General features: G+C 42.1%; 1 protein-coding gene across 21 annotated transcripts in view; it reads right to left on the bottom strand.

Annotated features, from left to right (window-relative positions):
• Positions 1–21,613, bottom strand: part of SYNRG (synergin gamma) — an 85,928-nt gene continuing 64,315 nt past the window's right edge. For 16 of the 21 annotated variants that reach the window (XM_057715709.1, XM_057715710.1, XM_057715699.1 and 13 more), the window contains 4 exons: positions 18,708–18,856; positions 2,059–2,169; positions 1,659–1,694; positions 1–659 (listed from right to left, as the gene is read on the bottom strand). In XM_057715709.1, the coding sequence (XP_057571692.1) occupies positions 528–659; positions 1,659–1,694; positions 2,059–2,169; positions 18,708–18,856 (428 nt within the window). In that variant the 3' untranslated portion in view covers positions 1–527. The remainder of the gene's footprint in view (positions 660–1,658; positions 1,695–2,058; positions 2,170–18,707; positions 18,857–21,613) is intronic. The other 5 variants (XM_057715705.1, XM_057715714.1, XM_057715719.1 and 2 more) reach the window with 2 other exon arrangements.

Genomic DNA, 21,613 nt, shown 5'->3' with positions numbered 1-21,613 from the left:
ATTTCCTTTTTATTCATTTCAGATATTAATAAACTAAATGTGGATCAATGCATTCTACTTCACAGAACAGTACGTGTTCTAGATATACACAAACACTGGCTCAAAACATCCTTCCAACTCTAGTCCTACAGCAATGATTTATTTTTCTTCAGATGTCAGTTCTTCACAGTTTCAATACTGGAGCAGCAAATTATTCCTTAGATAAAGAAAATTGTGGTCCATATTTTAAAACCTCTTCAGAGAACTAGAGACAAGTTAGCAAACGTCCAGTGCCGTTTGGGTAGGGCAGTTTTACCTCAAATCCCAATGACTGGATGCAGGAACCTGGGACACAGGTTGTCTGTGGGAAAAACTGGGAACTTCTGCAGCACTTCCCCCCCACCCCCACCTCTTGAGGATTTCTTCACGTGGATTGATTGGGGGGGGGGTGCGGCCTCTGCAGCACTTGCATTCTGTTTATTGGTCCCTGTCACCCGAAGGGGTGTGATGGAGAAAAAAACAAACCCAGCTGGTACTTTCAGGAGATTTCAGAGCAAATCAGGCAGGATGAGGCCGGGAGGTTTTGGTTCAACACAGTTGATCCAGAAGTTGGCACAGCTGGCGTGATACTGGTGTCCTCCATATGCCAGCTTGAAGCTGTCTGTTTCTGAGTTGAACGCCTGCAGGGAAGAAACAGACATGGGGGGGCCGGTCAGTCTCCCTGCGCACCTGGGCGCTGACCAGCAGCCAGCACGGACCCCTCTCCAGGTCACAGAGGCTGAGGCCAAACTGGCGCACACACAAAAGCTGAGCAGGTGGCTATAGGAATTCAAGCCAGAAGGTTTCTCGCCGCTAATTAAAGATACAAAAAAATCTTTACTGTTAAACCCAGTTTCAGCAAAAGGAGGCCAAATCTTTTCTAGAAAAGGCAGACAGAGGCTGTGGGTGGTTGGCAGGGGTCGTGACACGGGAACGAAAATAGCCGAGGGCTGGGGATCATTTTGATCTCTCTTTATGAAGAAGGAAGCCCTTCCCTGAGGCTGGCATTTGACTATAACACTTCATCCCCCTTAAGTTTCTGAGGCTGATTACAGTCCTATCATGAAATAAAATGAAAAGTTAAAAACTCTTAGGGTCTAATGCCATTCGGACTGACATCATTAAAAAGTCCAAATAGGTACAGGATTTGTAAAAAACAAAGATACTAAACACAGAAGAATAATTTCCAGATGAATAATGCGTATAGGTAAGTTACAGCCAGCCAAGGCCTAACCTCAATCCTTCCTGGGTGTTTTCCAAAGCTCTGTAAGTAAACAAATAAAACTCTAAAACCCAAACAATTCGTTTTTGCTTGCGAACAGCCAAGTCCCGAAGCTCTCTGATCTCATTCTGTGTCACTATGACTTCATCTTCTAGAAGCTGCTTTCTGTTACCCTTTTCATCCCAGAGAAAAATAACCCAACACCAGAAGCCAATTATGAGCCACAAGCATGCACACAAGACGGAAGTGGACCCACATGGACATGTTAGTTGACTGAATCAAACACTATGGGAATGAAAAGGACTCAGCAAAGGCTCCATGATTGGGAGAGCTCAGCATGGCAGTGGAATCACCGCATTTGCCTTCCACACTCAAAATTAAGATGGAGACACTAAGATAACGTGTAACCGGTTCATACTTTTTTAGGATGTTCTTCTGCAGGCTTCTCTTCTTTCTGAAATAATGTTGAAACCATGAGGTCAACAAAATTCCCAGAACAGGGCCTCTGGCCTCCAAACAAGTCCTTACAGGTTTAACCTTTTCTCTTTGCCCCCCCACTGTGCAGCGGGTGCTGCAGGCACAACGCAAACAAGCCGGCTCCTTAGAGAGGCAAGAACTGCGTCTGTTCCCTCGACAGCTCCCCCCACTGCCCCTTTGAAAGAACGTATTTGCTTTTGTGGTCAGATTTCAGGGCTTGATAAAATCCCCGCCTCTGGTCACAGACCTTGCAGAGAAGTGGGCTAGGTGGGCTTGCCTCCCTGGTCTGTCAGGGAAGCGCTTTGCCATGGATGGGAGCGGGGGGAAGGCGGGTGACTTACCCGGCTCCTGGAGTCCACGTTTAAAAGGCACACCCCGCAAGCAAGCTCCTGAGCGTTTTTAATCCCAGGCCGTAGCATACAAGAGGAAAAATCCAGTGAATTTTCATCAGGCTGTGAGGACAAGAAAAATGGGTAAGAAGGCAGAAATTCCACACGCTGCTGCCTTCGCTCCCTGATCACACATCCCAATAGGTCCGGCAGCAAATTCAGTCCACTGTCTACCAGCACCAGTACAATTATCCCGTTTCCCAGACGTTTACCGAGTACTTGCTGTGTTCTCGTTGCTAGGGATGTTAGGATGAATAAAAAATGGTGCCTATCCTCTGAGAGCTCAGGTTAGGGTCAGGGCGAGGTGGGTATCAGGCAACACTGTGCCCCCAGAGCCGCACCAGGGGTAAGAACCCAGCACCAGAGCACAAGGGGGAGGGGGTGGGGCACTCACCCGACTCAAGGGGAAAGACGTGTGGTGGCCGAGAGTGCTTCTGGGAACTTTGAAGCATCGTGGCTGAGCCCTGGTGGGTATTTGCTAGGTGAAGGGCATGGGGTAGGATGATGTAGGGGAGGGAAGGGTGTTTACTCTGTAGAGTAAGCAGCCTGGGCAAAGGCCTCTAAGCAAAAGATCAGGTGGAGAAGAAACCTAGGGGCTGGGAGCTGAGCTTGTGGAAGGAGGCAGGAGACGAAATTGGAGCACGAAGGCGCTGAAAGGAACACGAGGGGTTGAGACTCTACCCTGGGGAGCCCTAAGAGTTGTAACCTGGATGATGACAGGATCAGGCTGTGCTGTGGACAGACCCCTCTGGGTGCAGTGCAGGCAATGAACTGGGGGTCTGGGCCTCTGTTACAAGGCTGTGGCAGCGAGCCCAGAGACGGGTCCTGAAGGTCAGAACTGGGAGCAACAGTGGGGAATGGAGAGAGATGGACACGTGAAGAGCTATTAAGGCTGCAGAATCAACAGGCCTGGAGAACTGGGCAACTGAGAAGGTTCACCCAAACAGGGCACGCGAGAGGAGAACCAGTTTGGGGATGAAGACTAGGGAGAAGTCAGTTTGGTACAAGCCGAGTTCTGATGCTATATGAGCAGGCAGATGGATACACAGGCCTAGTGCTCAAGAACGAGAGATCTGGATGTTATCGGCTAGGGAGAGTAAATATATTAAAAGCTAACAAGTCAAGTCCTTACCTGTGCTAGGCACTACACTAGGCTCTTCACATACATTATAACTTACTCCTTACAAAAAACCTATGAAATAGGGAGTGTGTAGCCCAATGATGAAAAGCCCAATGACTGAAAGCTGTTAATTTCTTAAAAGTTAAAATACACATTATATGAGCTTGCAATTCCTAATATTTTTAACCAAGAGTAATGAAAACATGTTAACAAAAGTTTGTACAAGAAGTGTTCATAGCAGCTCTATTCATATTAGCCAAAACAGGAAATAGCATGGATCAATAAACAAGAAAATGGATTTAAAAAACTTTAGTATATTACTACAATGGAATATTATTCAGTGATAAAAGGGTATACTGATATAAAAGTAATAAAAGTGTATATCAAACTGATATACACAACACTGATGAATTTTTACGACATGCTATGGAAAAGAAGCTGACGAAAGAATATATATACTATATAATTTCATTTATATTAAGTTCTAGAACAGGCAAATCTATGGTGATGGAAATGGATCACTGGTTCTTTTTGGAATCAGATCAGGGGATTTACTGGGAAGGGGCAAAAGGGAACTTTGGGGGGTGATGAAAACATGCCATATTCCGATGGGGTGTGGGCTGCATGGTTGTGTGCATTTTTCAAAACTGATCCAACTATACATTTAAGATCTGTGCATTTCATGGTATGTAAGTTATTCCTCAATTATGAAAAACCCTTAAATAATAAAATGAGACAAAAACAAGCAAAAAACCAGAATGGGAGAAAATATTTGCAAATGATGTGACCAACATGGGCTTAATTTCCAAAATACACAAACAGCTCATGTAACTCAATAACAAAAAACAAACAACCCAATCGAAAAATGGGGCAGAGGACCTGAAAAGACATTTCTCCAAAGAAGAAATACAGATGGCCAATAGGCACAGGAAAAGATGCTCAACATTGCTAATTATTAGAGAAATGCAAACTAAAACTACAATGAGGTACCACCTCACGCTGGTCAGAATGGCCATCATCAAAAAGTCTACAAATAATAAACGCTGGAGAGGGTGTGGAGAAAAGGGAACTCTTGGTGGGAATGTAAATTGGTGCAGCCACGGTGGAAAACAGTATGGAGGTTCCTCAGAAAACTAAAAACAGAGTTGCCATATGATCCAGTAATCCCACTCCTGGGCATATATCCAGACAAAACTATAATTTGAAAAGATACATGCACCCCTATAGTCATAGCAACACTATTTACAATAGCCAAGACATGGAAGCAACCTAAATGCCCATCAACAGATAAATGGATAAAGATGATGTGGTACATATATACAATGGAATACTACTCAGCCATAAAAAGGAATGAAATAATGTCATTTGCAGCAGCATGGATGCAACTAGAGATTATCATACTAAATGAAGTAAGTCAGAAAGAGAAAGACAAATACCATATGATATCACTTATATGTGGAATCTAAAGTATGACACAAATGCACCCATCTGAAACAAAGAGAATCACAGACATAGAGAACAGACGGGTAGTTGCCAAGAGGGAGGGGATTGGGGGAGGGACAGACTGGAAGGTTGGGGTTAACAAATGCAAGCTTTTATATTTAGAATGGATAGACAATAAGGTCCTATTGTACAGCACAGAGAACTGTATTCAATATCCTATGATAAAGCATAGTGGAAAAGAATATAAAAAAAGAAAAAATATGTAGGTATAACGGAATCACTTTGCTGTACAGCAGAAACTAAGACAACATTGTAAGTCAATTATACTTCAATAAAAATATTAAGACAAAAAAGAAAAAAAAAAGATTTTGGATTCTTAACGTGTAAAAGTTAGGTATACCTGAACTAATTTATTTTTCTTATATTTGCCCTAGAGCAGAGTTTCTCAAACTTGGCACCACTGACATTTTGAGCTGGATGAATCTTGGTTGTGGGGCCTGTCCTCTGCATGTAGGCTGTTTAGTAGGATCCCTGGTTAATTTTGGGGCAAAACTGCTCCCCTCTCCCACTGTTAAGAACTGACTTACCAAAGAGGAAGAAGTATGTGTGTATGCATATAAATATTGGGTTGGCCAAAAAGTTCGTTTGGGTTTTCTGTAACATCATATGGAAAAACCCGAATGAACTTTTTGGCCAACCCAATACATACACACAAACTCACAAATGTATATCAGTTTATTATAAATTTTACTGATAGAAAGAACATGTAGCACACAATTTACAAACAATAAAATATACCATCATCTTTATTGTAAATTTCACATAGTTGCTTGTTCTCACAAAATGCTTTCTTGGATTTTTGCCCAACTCTCAGATCAACAGTCAGCCTCTGCTTGCTTTCCTCAAAGTGTTAGTTCTAACATGAGTGCTGATGTTTTCAGGTGAAGGACTAGGGCTGGAGTGAAACGACTCAGATGTACCTCAGAACTTCACTTGTTTGTCAAATACATGAGTGACTTCTTTGCTGAATCAGATAACAGTTCTCGAATACTGGAGAATCTTTCCTCAACTTTTGGTTCTACTACATAATGGCGACAGATACAGCACACTTTTGGGTTTAATCTACATTAGTAACATTTTCTCTATCACCTTAAATCTAGACAATCAACAAAACAAGTCAAGCCCTGATTTGAAGCATTTGCTGATTTCCATGGTCTAAATGCTCCCTCCAAGGCTGACTTTGAGCTACCGATGTGATGTCACTGAACATGGGGTTGGGAAGAGACACGTGCAGCACCGCCATATGGTATTTCCACATATGGATACGATGGACTAGGGTGACCAACTTCCTAGTCTGTGCAAGACTGTTCCCACTGTAGCTCTGAAGACACCCCCTTGGTCCTGAGCAAACCGGGACAGTTGGCTGTCCTAGGATAGATATTAATAACCTCAAATGCTGAGGACAAAGCAGGTGGGAAAGGAAGTGACAATGGAAGGGAGTCAACAGGACAAAGTAAAACGGTCAGCTGTCCTGTCTTGAGAACCATAAACAAGAGCAGAGCAAGTCAAGTGTGAGAAAGTTCTAGAGTTACCAAGTTGGGCTCAGAAAGATGTCTTGAGTTTAAGACTGCCCAGGCTCTGCAGTGTGATGTGATAAAAGAAGAAAAGGGGAGCTGGAAGTTTCAACTGTGTGAACCTACACAGCTTCAGCCAAGCCAAAGGATAATTTTTTCTTTTTTTCTTTTTTAGTGCAATCACGGCCAATTTGGTCAAACCTAGAAGGAGGTGGCACTATCATCTGTCTGCTGTCCAGTTCTGTCCTCTGTAAAATAGAGACAATTTCACTTGTCCTACCCCCCTCCCTCCTTCAGTTGGTGTTAGGACCCTCACAGACACATACAAAGGGCTCTTGAAAGGATAAAATACCCTAAATGATTATCACAATTATTCACTTTGACAAATAAAATCGAACAAGCTTTTTGAAGAGGTTAAAAACATAGTAGCATGTCTGTAATCTACACCGTAGACATGTATCATGTTACTGCATGACTATTTGAGAAATCATTAGAACCTGGGGAAACTCTGAATCTTGAAATCAAAACCAAGTTAATAAAAGCCCTTTAATATCTGATTACCAAAGGAATAAAAGAAGCAAATGGAAAGGTCATATTGTAATCTCCAGTGAAAATCATAAGGCTCTGCATAAATTACGCTGTAGTCAAATTAATCTTTCAAACGATGAAATTAACCTTTGTAAACACACATCTATTAGCAGGGGGATTACTGTGGTGCACAGTAACAGTGTGACACCAATCAAATGGCCCTAATTCTGTAAGGAAGTATGCCCTCTACAGGCCACCTTAAATTGCACATCACCTACTTTAATTGGCAAGTATGTCATGCATTTAGTAAAGATAAAAAAAAGAGCTATATCATACACAACCTGCATACACCGACAAGTCCCAGAGCCAGAATGGTATATATAATCCTGAATCTTTAGCCAATAATAAACTACTAAAATGGTATCCAAGAAAATCATTATTAAGGAAGAGGAGTTTGGTAAGTAAGTAGTGTTCTTTACCAATAGCCTCATTCTCCTCCTTCTGGACAAATGTAGTATGGGCCTTCCCTGTCCCTCTAAATTAGGCACGGCTGTTGGACTTGCCATGGTGTTAACAGACTGTGAGGATAAGTAATATGGTCACTTCTGGAAGGAAGCCTTTAAGATCCACGTGCTGTCACGTTCCCTTGATGCTCCCATGGTGACCAACTACGTTCCACTCGGGGGCTCTATCAACCCAGATCCCTGAGTAAGGAGGATGTGGCATAGAGACCCTCCAACTTGAGATGGACACGGAACAGGAGCTGGGAATAAAGCTCTGCTGTTTCACACTGCAGAGAACTGGGAGGTGGGGGATTGTTTGTTAACCACCGCAGAACTTGATTTGACGGATATAAGGAATGACCTAGACACAGGTTCCACAAGCCATTCTACACCTTTGGTTTTGGGTACAATGTAACCATTCTCGGTTACAATGTTATTTTTTGGTAATTTTTCCTACTGCTGCTATAACAAATTAGCATAAATTTAGTGACTTAAAACAACACAAATTTATTCTCTTACAGTTCTGGATGTCAGAAGTCTAAAGTGGGTTGGCAACACTGTATTCCTTATGGAAGTTCTAGGGGAGACTCTGCCTCTTTGCCTTTTCTAGTTTCTAGAGACTGCCTGCACACTCCGTGGATCAGGGTTCCATCTTCAAAAGCAATAATAGTGTAGTATCTGCCAATCTCTCTCTCTGCTTCAACTGTCACATTGCCTTTTCTCATGCTTTTTTTCCACCTTCCTCTTATAAGGATCCTTGTCATGCCTCTGGGCCCACCCAGATAATCCAGGATAAGTTTCCCATCCAAAGACCCTTAACTCAATCACATCTGCAAAGTCCCTTTTACCACATAAGGTAAAACATTCACAGGTTCTAGGGATTATGATGTGGACATCTTGGGCGGGGGGGGGGGGGGGGGGAGTTAATTCTGTCTACCATATCCACCTTTCTGTCAACTGAAGATAGCCGTGCAGAGACATGATGAAGAGTCTTTCTCTAAAACACTGTGCAGACTGGTTAAGACGACAAAAATGCTATCATTATTAAAAAAAATAAACTGTTCTTCTGACATGCCATAGCAATAGGAATTAAGTACTCTGAAATTCACTGCTTATTTCACATCGAAAGGAAGTACAGAAGAATTTTATTATATGGATGGTAATAGTGGAGTCACAGAGCCTGGGCGATTTTCAATTGACTAGAGATTAGGAGAATAACAGTCCTGTCTCTTCTTGTAGATTTCACATGGCCAAAATGGATTAGTTTTGTTTTCCAGGACTGAGTCTTGGTTACAAACCGACTGAACTTCAATCCACAACCATGAGATAAAACTTTAATTCACTCATCTCACTAAAATAGGGGCTTTTTATCTCTTGAGAAAAAAACAGTTCCTTCCACCTGTGCCCAGAGAAGATATGCTTTTGCCACAAGAGGGAGTTTTAGTCCATGGTAAAGGGAGCATTAAAGGGAAAGGGGAATGTAAAACTTTGCTAGTGTAACTTCCAGCCCAAAGAAATATTAAGGAGCCACAATTTGGAAGTTAAGACTGTACTCTGCTTTCCTTAGCCCAAGCTGTATCCTGAAACTTCTGCACTGAGAAAAGTAATGCAGCTTCTTTTTTTTTTTTTTAAATAAATTTATTTATGGCTGTGTTGGGTCTTTATTGCAGTGCGTGGGCTTCTCATTGCGGTGGCTTCTCTTGCTGCATAGCAGTGGCTCCAGGCGCACAGATTTCAGCAGTTGCGGTACACGGACTCAATAGTTGTGGCTCACGGGCTCTAGAGCACAGGCTCAACAGTTGTGGCACACAGGCTTAGTTGCTCCACGGCATGTGGGATCTTCCTGGACAGATTCTTAACCACTGCGCCACCAGGGAAGTCCCTAATGCAGCCTCCTTTTGATGGGAATAGTTTCATGGAGTTTTTGTAGGAAGAAACAAGTCATTTTTTAATACCCTGGAAGCTGGGACCAACACAGTAGGAAGAAGAATGGATTTTTAGATAGTGATTTGCATTGAAATCCCAGATTTGTAAGTTTCTGGCAAGTTTCATCTTTTCTGAGCCCCAGTTTCTGCCCTTGTAAAAATGGGGATTAGACACTACTTGACCTTGGGGGACTGTTAACCAGGATTAAGAGAGAAGGAATGTAACTAACGCATGTAACACCACGCCAAGCAGGTTTTAGGTGCAACAGAAACACTAACTTATATCAGTGTCACTGGAATCAAAGAGCCTAACTAGCAATTTAGTTCAATAAATAACTTTAAATTCTACTTGAAACGAAGTAATGGTGTAAAAAGTTAAAAGCTGTCTATACAACCTCAATCACGCCTCTCTCCCTAGTGCTGATTTCTCTGCTTTGAGCCTCTAATACAGAGTCCTTGGCATTTGTATAGTTTTGTTCCAACTGAATTACATCACACAGATGTTGGTTTGTGTGTCATTTACACGTATGCAACTATTTTTAAAGTAAAAGCTTCTTCCTGACAAGTCTCACCTTATGTTTCCTCTGTAGAATGTATGCTATTCATGCAGTGGGCAATTAAAGTAAGTTTTATAGACCAAGGACCTACCAGTTATCAAGAGGAAATGCCATGCTATAATCAGGAAAAATATCTGAGTAAAGAATGATCATTTTTCTGTCACAGCCAATCTGGTGAAAAAGCAACTATAACCAAAGAGCATGGGTAACTGGAGAAATAAATACTCAGCAGCGGTCACGTACAACACGCAATGCACTCCTGTGCTGTCTAGCAGCAGACACCTATCCTTACCTGGTGCCTAAAAAAATGTCAGGTAAAAATCACTCTAGCATCTAGACATGGATGCTAGAAATGGATGTTCTAACGGGCGTGTGAAGGAGACGGCACGGATGCCTGGCCCCTCTTCCCATTTACCTCCTATTTTGCCATGTGGAGGCATTTAGAACCACCATCAGTGAGAGGGCAACACTCCCAAGTTAGAGCGGTGACCAAACCCACAGGCTTCCTTTGAAATCACAACACCAAATTCTATGGCTTTTTAAAAAAGGTTTAAACAAAACGAATCAGTGTAAGAAAAATCAGAACGTGGCTTATCTCTGAGTGGGGTGACGACAACGGAGGAGCGGAAGGAAAGCTGCTGGGATGATGTGTTTGATAGGGGCATGGGCTATACGTGGTATGCACCTGTCCAAACCACTGAGCAGTATAACTAAGATTTCTGCATTTTACTGCATATATATTTTACAGAAGGAGAAAAAAGAAAAGAAAGGCCTGGAGGGGGCAGAAGGCAAATCTTCTTCATGAGCAAGATGTACCAGGATGAAACTGACTTCCACCTCACCCACTGACAGCACCTCCCTCAAAGCACTAATTCCAGCCTGATTCTCCCCAAATATCCTTTGTTCCAAACTGAAAAGGACTAATACATAATGAACCTTTTGGTCTTTTGTGATACCCTTTCTTTCACAGCCGTCTTTTTTTCTTTTTTCTTTTGTCCCTACCATGTGGCTTGTGGGATCTTAGTTCCCTGACCAGGGATTGAACCCGGGTCCTCCCCTCAGCAGTGAAAGCCCTGAGTCCTAACCACTGGACCGCGAGGGAACTCCAACAGCCATCTTTTTCAAACAGCAGCAGAAGAGATGGGTTTGTATAGAAGTCCAGTTTTCAAAGTATTAATTACAATAATACTTTGCCTGCCACCAAAACAAAGGAACTTAAAATCTAAGAGGCAAGGGGGACTCTTTTAAGCTACTCTCTAGTCCTGGGATATACACAGGGGAAAATGTATACAGAAAACAACTTGACTGTTGATATCGAGTTGCTGCCAGGGTAGACTCCTGGTGTTTCATGTTTCAGCTCATTAACCTTGATGCTAAATAACAACCCGCTCTCCCCCAAAAGGCTTTTGCCTTTCTGCTTTTACCCATCCAACTTGACCACTTCCAGGAGGCCACAGAGTACAGTGGTGGGAAAAGCAGACTTATGACTTTCAGACTGTGTCCAGGTCTCACCAATACCTCTGTGCCTCTGTTTCCTCATCTGTAAAAGAGGGGGAGAGTAATAGTGTCTACCCTGCAGACCGCTGTATTAACTACATCTGTGTACAGAGTTACGAATAAGGCCTCGCACACAGTGAGCACTCAGTAATGGCGATGGTATTCAGGCTTAATATGGTCACATCAGTACAGGGTGAGGAGCAGAAGGGGGGTGAATGAGGAGAGACCCTGACCCACACTGGTCTCTGGATTCTATAAAAACGTGGGGTTTGAGGTGAGACCTCTGTGAGGCCGAGCAGCAAGGCTCTGACGAACTGCGATGCTAACGAGGCAAAGGGATGCACCTGGGACGCACCTGGGACCACGCCCCTCTCCCCCCACAGCCGCACAGGCACCCCACGTGCGTTCCCAGCCAACCAACTTCATTCGTAGCTGGAGTTGAGATTTTTTTTGTGTAAGCGCCAGGGTTTTATCACCCAGACACAACCCTACTGCTATCCTGGCACGTGTCCTTCTAGCCCGGCAGCAACGTTCTGTGTTATTTCAAACTTTGTGCTCCTTTAAAAAGTGGCGGCATAATATCCTAGTATGAAGAGTCACACAATTAACTAATTCTGCAGATGTGGACTTTTAGGTTGTTTTCAATTTTTCACTTTTACAAAGAACAACTTGTGTACCTGCTTCTTTTTGTGAGTTTGTATGTAGAACTGTTGCCTTAGGCTGTTTTCTGGGAAGTAGAATTACCAAGTCAACCGCTCTGAATGTTTTTAAGTCCTTTCACTCATTCAGCATTTACTGGGTATTCACACAGTGCTCAGACCAGACAGAAGATGAACAAAACGTGGTCTTGGTCCTTGTCCTCAGCAAGTTCACAGGCGGAGGGGAAAGCATGTTGCCAGACACCTTTCCCATAGGGTGGTACAATTTCCTCATCAATTGATTGCTAATAAATCCCTAAGAAGTCCAATTTCACCACATCAACACGATTAGGGTTCAGATAAATAAACCAAACCTCAAGCTGGGTTTATGAGGAGGTAAAAAATGAGATCTTGTTTTAATCTGAATTACTGTTTACTGCTTAACGGTGCCTCCTTTTTTATGAATCACTTCACGTTTCTGTTCCGATTTTACTGGAAGCTGATATATTTCTCACTGATTTATATGTTTTCTTTACAGAGCAAAGACTTGAGGCCACTGTCAGTATGCACTGCCACAGGTTTTTTCTTGTTTACCCTTTCATCTATTTTTTTCCCACTTGGAATGACTCCCTAATTTGTACTTGGAACTATGCCAATCTCTATGGAGAGATTTCCTAAGGAACTACTCAAGGAAACCTGTTGCTTTCTTTACTGAAAGTATATTTTTGAAGCTAATATAGATTATGTTCACGAGAACCCTCAAAAGAACTTTCATTCTGATACAGTACCAGAAATAATCACGCTTCCTGAGTAGAGGGCTTGCTTTTATGTTATGAACCCAGCGAATCATGGAACTGATCACGTCTTCTTTACATCAATGCCCAGGAAGGGTCAATTGTACAGCTCACCACTAGCAAAGGCCAGCACTTTATTTTTTATAAATTTATTTATTTATTTATTTATTTTATTGGCTGTGTTGGGTCCTTTTTGCTCTGTGCGGGCTTTTTTTTTAAATTTTTTTATTTTTTTTTATTTTTTTGGGGGTACACCATGGTCAATCATCTGTTTTTATACACATATCCCCGTATTCCCTCCCTTCCTTGACTCCCCCCCCCCTTGAGTCCCCCCCACCCTCCCTGCCCCAGTCCTCTAAGGCATCTTCCATCCTCGAGTTGGACTCCCTTTGTTATACAACAACTTCCCACTGACTGTTTTACAGTTGGTAGTATATATATGTCTGTGCTACTCTCTCGCTTCGTCCCAGTTTCCCCTTCACCCCCCGCCCCCTCCCATACCTCGAGTTCTCCAGTCCATTCTCTGTATCTGCATCCTTGTTCTTGTCACTGAGTTCATCAGTACCATTTTTAGATTCTGTATATGTGAGTTAGCATACAATATTTGTCCTTCTCTTTCTGACTTACTTCACTCTGTATGACAGATTGTAGTTCTATCCACCTCATTACATATAGCTCCATCTCATCCCTTTTTATAGCTGAGTAATATTCCATTGTATATATATGCCACATCTTCTGTATCCATTCATTTGTTGATGGGCATTTAGGTTGCTTCCATGTCCTGACTATTGTAAATAGTGCTGCAATAAACATTATGGTACAAGTTTCTTTTGGGATTATGGTTATCTTTGGGTATATGCCCAGGAGTGGGATTACTGGATCATATGGTAGTTCTATTTGTAGTTTTTTAAGGAACCTCCAAATTGTTTTCCATAGTGGCTGTACCAACTTACATTCCCACCAACAGTGCAGGAGACTTCCCTTTTCTCCACACCCTCTCCAACATTTGTTGTTTCCAGACGTTGTGATGATGGCCATTCTGACTGGTGTGAGGTGATACCTCATTGTGGCTTTAACTTGCATTTCTCTGATGATTAGTGATGTTGAGCATCTTTTCATGTGTGTGTTGGCCATCTGTATGTCTTCTTTGGAGAAATGTCTATTTAGGTCTTCTGCCCATTTGTGGATTGGGTTATTTGCTTTTTTGGTATTAAGCTTCATGAGCTGCTTGTATATTTTGGAGGTTAATCCTTTGTCCGTTGTTTCATAGGCAATTATTTTTTCCCATTCTGAGGGTTGCCTTTTAGTCTTGTTTATGGTTTCTTTCGCTGTGCAAAAGCTTTTAAGTTTCATGAGGTCCCATTTGTTTATTCTTGATTTTATTTCCATGATTCTAGGAGGTGGGTCCAAAAGGATGTTGCTTTGATGTATGTCATAGAGTGTTCTGCCTATGTTTTCCTCTAGGAGTTTTACAGTGTCTGGCCTTACATGTAGGTCTTTAATCCATTTGGAGTTTATTTTTGTGTATGGTGTTAGGAAGTGTTCTAATTTCATTCTTTTACATGTTGCTGTCCAATTTTCCCAGCACCACTTATTGAAGAGGCTGTCTTTTTTTCATTGTATACTTGTGCCTCCTTTGTCAAAGATAAGGTGCCCATATGTGTTTGGGCTTACTTCTGAGTTCTCTATTCTATTCCATTGATCTTCCTTTCTATTTTTGTGCCAGTACCATACTGTCTTGATCACTATGGCCTTGTAGTATAGTTTGAAGTCAGGAAGCCTGATTCCACCAACTCCATTTTTCCTTCTCAAGATTGCTTTGGCTATTCGGGGTCTTTTGCGTTTCCATACAAATCGTAAGATTTCTTGCTCTAGTTCTGTGAAAAATGCCCTTGGTAATTTGATCGGGATTGCATTGAATCTGTAAATTGCTTTGGGTAGTACAGACATTTTCATGATGTTGATTCTTCCAATCCAGGAACATGGTATGTCCCTCCATCTGTTTGTGTCGTCTTTGATTTCTTTCATTGGGCTTTCTTTTTAGTTGTGGTGAGTGGGGGCTACTCTTCGTTGTGGTGTGCCGGCTTCTCATTGCTGTGGCTTCTCTTGTTGCGGAGCACGGGCTCTAGGTGCGTGGGCTTCAGTAGTTGCAGCACATGGGCTCAATAGTTGTGGCTCACGGGCTCTAGAACGCAGGCTCAATAGTTGTGGTGCACAGGCTTAGTTGCTCCGTAGCATGTGGGATCTTCCTGGAGCGGGGATTGAACCCGTGTCCCCTGAATTGGCAGGCAGATTCTTAACCACTGCGTCACCTAGGAAGTCCAAGGCCAGCACTTTAAAAGCACATGTTGGGACTTCCCTGGTGGCACAGTGGTTAAGAATCCACCTGCCAACACAGGGGACACGGGTTCGATCCCTGGTCTGGGAAAATCCCAGATGCTGCAGAACAACTAAGCCCATGTGCCAGAACTACTGAGCCCGAGAGCCCTAGAGCCTGTGCTCCGCAACAAGAGAAGCCACAGTGATGAGAAGCCTGCGCACCGCAACAAAGAGAAAGCCTATGCACAGCAATGAAGACCTGATGCAGCCAAAAAAATAAATATTTATAAAAAAATAAAATAAACATAAAAGCACACATTTTTGAGGAATTCCCTGGCATTCCAGTGCTTAGGACCCTGTGCTTTCACTGCCAAGGGCAGGTTCAATCCTGGATTGGGGAACTAAGATCCTGCAAGCTGCATGGCCACTTTAAAAAAAAGAAAAGAAAAGAAAAGAAAAGAAAAGAAAAGAAAAGAAAAGAAGCACATTTTTGTACACTTCATTCTTGGCTTTAACTTATTTCCCTACTTTCATTTTACTTTTGTTTTATTTTCCTTATCCATTTAGTAAAAAATTTAAACCGGTTTTTAAAACAATGAGGTACAAAAATGTTTATCTTATTTGAAAAAAATTGGGAAGTTCAAAAAAGTATAAAACAAAGGGTACTGAGTCCCACCAAACACTGCGTTAGAACACAAGGAAGTAAAGGACACACACTACATGATATCACTTACACGTGGAATCTAAAAAATACGAATGAAAGTACAGGGCATCTAATGTAGACTGAAGGCCTCTTGGAGTGAGTGCCGGTGAAACAGTGCACAGTCCAGAGAGGAAAGCAGAGAAAGAGAGGCCAGGGCAGCCCAAGTGATGGAAAAGACCTTACTCACTAAGCTAAGGAGTTTAAACTTGATCCTGAAGACCACGGAGAGTCACTGCAGGATTTTAAATGGGATATAAATGACATAATCAGATTAGCATTTTAGAAAGACCCATCTAAGAGTGGTGTGCAGAACGGATTGATAATGGATTAAAAAAAAAATGAACCAGTAGGGGACTTCCCTGGTAGTCCAGTGGTTAAGACTCTGTGCTTCCAATGCAGGGGGCGAAGGTTTGATCCCTGGTCGGGGAACTAAGATTCCACATGGCCCATGGCCAGAAAACCAAAACATAAAACAGAAGCAACACTGTAACAAATTCAATAAAGACTTTAAAAATGGTCCACATCAAAAGTCTTTAAAAACAAACAGAAAAGAATGCTATGAATTTCTGCCAAACTCGTTAAATTTAACCTCTTGAATTCAGTTTTCTAGAAGCATTTCTTATCACCAAATAAACATAACTTTATCTCTTCTTTTCAAATATTTATACTTCATTTCTTGTTGTATTGGCCACAACAGTATTTAAAAAAAATAATTAGGTTATAAATTGAAAAGTGGCCAAAGGGAACAAAATAAGGGATTTGGGAAATGATTCAAACGCGTTCAGAACTTAATATTACAAACCAGGGGCAGCATCACAATGGAGAGAGGAAGGGCCATTGCAGACGAGCTGCTGGGAGAGCCAGGAGTCCTCCTGAGCATCAGCGCAGCGCAGAGAACTGGCTGATTTTTCAGATGCGGCACACAGTTAAGTGTATGGAAAAAAAGAAAGAAAACAGAGCAGCATGTTTATTCCAGCTGTGGAAGGAAGATAAATTTGACTATTGTGAAATAAAGGATATTATCAGAGACAAACTGAATAAGGATGAATATATAAAAATAAAATAGTTTTGCCCCATGAAATATTTTTAAAAGGGCTACTGATGAACTCAGTGACAAGAACAAGGATGCAGATACAGAGAATGGACTGGAGAACTCGAAGTATGGGAGGGGGCGGGGGGTGAAGGGGAAACTGAGACGAAGCGAGAGAGTAGCACAGACATATATATACTACCAACTGTAAAATAGTCAGTGGGTAGTTGTTGTATAACAAAGGGAGTCCAAATCGAGGATGGAAGATGCCTTAGAGGACTGGGGCGGGGAGGGTGGGGGGGACTCGAGGGGGGGGGAGTCAAGGAAGGGAGGGAATACGGGGATATGTGTATAAAAACAGATGATTGAACCTGGTGTACCCCCCCAAAAATAAATAAATAAATAAATAAAAATAAAAAATAAAAGGGGAAGAAATAGAAGAGGAAAAAAGTAACTGATATAATCTTATGAGCGCATGTATGTATGCGAATAATGCTATTATAAGTATGAAATATGTATGGTCAATACAATATGTCATTGAATATATGGTCAAATGGTCAAAAGAGATAGATGATCAGTTTGCACACAAAGGAAATACAAACAGTAAATTATCACTGGAGACACTGGCTAGCCCCTCGGGAAATGAAAGAAATTTAAAAAACACTTTAAGGGAATCATTTACACACTTGTTAAATTAAGAAACTGACAAAGCTAGAATACAGTGTAAAGAGATGTATACTTACATACTGCTGGCAGCACTGTCAGCTAGCCCCTAAGCTCCCTGGAAATCCATATAACACGTGTGACAGCAGCTGTATGCAGGCATGCCTGTACACATGCAACCATGCACTCTGACCTCTTAAGTCCACTTGGAGAAACTATATCCCCAAGAGGGGAAACAGCCATTTGTTTAATGATATTCAGAGTAAAACTATTCATAACAGGAAAAAGTGAAAACAAGCCAAGACTCCAAGAAAGTAAACTGGCTAAATGAACCACAGGATAGCAACAAGATGTAGCATGCAGGTTTTTGTTTGTTTCACTTAGGTTAAAAAAAAAAATTTTTTTTTGGAGGTAGAGTTGATATATATTAGCTTCAGGTATGCAACAGTGATTCACAACTTTTAAAGGTTATACCTCATTGATAGTTTTTATAAAATATTGGCTGTGTTCCCTGCGTTGTACAATACATCCTTGTAGCTTATTTATTTTATACATAGTAGTTTGTACCTTTTAATCCCCTACCTCTATGTTGCCCCTCCCTGCTTCCCTCTCCCCACTGGTAACCACTAGTTTGTTCTCTGTATCTGTGAGTCTGCTTCTTTTCTGTTATATTCACTAGCTTGTTGTATTTTTTTTGGATTCTACATATAAGTGATACCATACAGTATTTGTCTTTCTCTGACTTATTTCCCTTAGCATAATGCCCTTCAAGTCCATCCATGTTGTTGCAAATGGCAAAATTTCATTCTTTTTTATGGTTGATTAGTGTTCCATCTTTTTTGTCCATTCACCTGTTGATGGACACTTAGGTTGCTTCCATGTCTTGGTTGCTGTAAATAGTCCTGCTATGAACACTGGGGTGCAAGCATCTTTTTCAATTAGTGTTTTCATCATACAGTTTTTTTTAAAAGAACACAAATGGGGACATAAATAACTAGAAATGCAAAGGGAGAAACTCAAACCATGCTTTGCAAAACATATATATACATATGACTTAAGAAGGATGTAGACAGAGAACAACTGCCTACACTCTCATTCTATTTAGGTACAATGGGCCTGGGAGCTATCCAGAAACCAACCTGGTACTAACTCAACTAACAGCACAAATGTTATCTCCTTCGTTTAACATAACTTGATACAGCAGGCACCTTCATCCTCCAATAAGTGCCATCATAGGAACATACACTCAGCTTTACAGCTTAGGTTTCTAGAAGGAAAGCAACTGCTAAATTGTCTACTGGGCTTACCGTGAGTGTGGCAAGTGACATGAAGCCAATTAGGTTATTCCATACTTTATCGATGTCCTTCAGCAACTGCTGGAGTTTCTCACTGCACACTGCAGTGGCTTTTATCCCTAGCTCCACGCGTTTGGTTACCCTGTACACCTCAACAACACCTGACAGGGTGAGAGAGGAGAGAGTTAGGTGCTGGAAGTGCACAGAAAGAGATGAGCAGGACACTGCAGCCTTACTGCTGGCTGAGACCCTAGGTGGAAACAGGGACTGGATCTGAACAGATGTGAACTTACTATTCCTTGGGACCAATCAACTTTTTTTTTTTAAGACAGTATCATTTTTTTTAATTAATTAATTAATTAATTAATTTTATTGGCTGTGTTGGGTCTTTTTTGCTGTGCGTGGGCTTTCTTTAGTGGCAGTGAGTGGGGGCTACTCTTTGTTGTGGTGCACAAGCTCCTCACTGCCGTGGCTGCTCTTGTTGTGGAGCACGGGCTCTAGGCGCATGGGCTTCAGTAGTTGTGGCACATGGGCTCAACAGTTGTGGCTCACGGGCTCTAAAGCACAGGTTCAATAATTGTGGCACATGGGCTTAGGTGCTCCGCGGCATGTGGGATCTTCCTGGAGCAGGGATCGAACCCGTGTCCCCTGCATTGGCAGGCGGATTCTTAACCACTGCGCCACCAGGGAAGCCCCGGGACCAATCAACTCTTAACACTACAGTATAAACTCACTGGTAAGAGCACAGATTCTAGAGCTACACTGCTTGGATTCAAGTCCCAGCTCTGCCACTTACAGCTGTGTAACCTCAGGCAAGTTGCATAACCTCTCTGTGCTTCAGTTTCCTCATCTGTAAAGTTGGGATCATAACAGTACCTCCTCAAAGGATGGTTGGAGGGATTAAATGGGTTAATACTGTAAAAGGCTGAGAACGGTAGGTATTAACCAAGTATTAGCTATTTTTTTCCTGACTTCTTTATGAGCCCATCTATTTGAATTTGGGAAATACCACTAAACTCACTGAAAACAGAAATATTAACAGTTTAAAAGAACTGCAATGTCAGTTATTACTACAAAGTACAGGCACACCTCGCTTTCTTGCACTTCACTTTGGTGTGCTTCCTAGATATACGTTTTCTACAAATTGAAGGTTTCTACAAATTGAAGGTTGTGCATCAGAGCAAGTCTATAAGCACCATTTTCTCAACAGCATTTGCTCACTTTGCATCTGTCACATTTTGGTAATTCTCACAATATTTCGAACATTTCCACTATGGTCATATTTGCTATGGTGATCAGTGATCTTTTTTTTTTTTTTTTTTTTTTTTTTTTTTGGCACACGGGCTTAGTTGCTCCGTGGCATGTGGGATCTTCCTGGAGCTGGGATTGAACCCGTGACCTCTGCATTGGCAGGCAGATTCTTAACCACTGCGCCACCTAGGAAGCCCAATCAGTGATCTTTGATGTTACAACTGGAGCTGTTCTGGGGCACCATGAACCACGCAGCGTGTGTTCTGACTGCTCCACTGCTCTGCTGTTCCCGTCCACCTCCTGCTCAGGCCTCCCTATTCCCTGAGACACAACGATAATGAAATTAGGCCAATTAATACCCCTACAATGGCCTCTAAGTGTTCAATGAAAAGGAGAGTCTCGTATCTCTCACTTCAAATCAAAAACTAGAAATGATTAAGCTTCATGAGGAAGGCGTGTTGAAAGCCAAGACAGGCCTCTTGTGCAAAACAGCCAACTTTCAAATGCAAAGTTCTTGAAAGAAATCAAAAGGGCTACTCTAGTGAACACATGCATGGTATGAAAGTAAAACAGCCTTACTGCTGATATGGAGAAAGTCTGCATGGTCTGGTAGAAGATCCAACCCGCCACAACATTCCCTTAAGACAAAGCTTAATCTAGAGCAAGGCCCTAATAACTCTCTTCAATCGTGTGAAGGCTGAGAGAGGGGAGGAACCCGCAGAAGAGAAGTCTGAAGCCAGCAGAGGTTGGTTCACGAAGGTTAAGGAAAGAAGCCGTCTCTATAACGTAAAGTGCAAGGGGGAGCGGCAAGTGCTGATGCAGAAACCGCAGCAAGTTCCCCAGAAGGTCAAGCTCAGATAATTAACAAACGTGACTACGTGAAACAACAGCATTTCAATGGAGATGAAAACGCTTTCTACTGGAAGAAGATGCCACCTAGGACTTTCATAGCTAGAGAGGAGATGTCCACGCCTGCCTTCAAAGCTTCCAAGGACAGGCTGACTCTCTTGTTAGGAGCCAGTGCAGCTGGTGACTTGAAGTTGAAGCCAGTGCTCATCTACTATTCCAGAAATCCTAGGGCCCTTAAGAACTATGCTACATCTACCTTGCCTGTGCTCTCTCTATAAATGGAACAACAAAGCTTGGATGACAACATGTCTGTTTACAGCACGGTTTACTGAATATCTTAAGCCCACTGTTGAGGCCTACTGCTCAGAAAAAAAGATTCCTTTCAAAATATGCTTGTTCAGTGACAATGTACCTGGTCACCCAAGAGCTCTGGTAAAGATATACAACAAGATTAATGTTTTCATGCCTGCTAATAACAGAACATAGATTCTGCAGCCCATGGATCACGGAATAATTTCAACTTTCAAGTCTTAGTCTTTAGGAGATACATTTTGTGAGGCTATAGCTGCCACAGACTAATTTCTCTGATGGATCTGGGCAAAGTAAATGGAAAACCTTCTGGAAAGGATTCACTGTTCTAGACGCCATTAAGAACATTCAAGATTCATGGGATGAGGTCATAATATCAACATTAACAGGAATTTGGAAGAAGTTGGTTCCAACCCTCATGGGTGACTTTGAGGGGTTCAAGACTTCAGTGGAGGAAGTAACCACAGATGCGGTGGGAACAGCAAGGGAACTAGAATTAGAAGTGGAGC

Source organism: Hippopotamus amphibius, chromosome 17 (assembly GCF_030028045.1).
Source record: "Hippopotamus amphibius kiboko isolate mHipAmp2 chromosome 17, mHipAmp2.hap2, whole genome shotgun sequence".
In the NCBI taxonomy this organism is placed as follows: domain Eukaryota; kingdom Metazoa; phylum Chordata; class Mammalia; order Artiodactyla; family Hippopotamidae; genus Hippopotamus; species Hippopotamus amphibius.
Note: the sequence above shows the minus strand (reverse complement) of the source record. Positions and strands in the feature narration are given on the sequence as shown.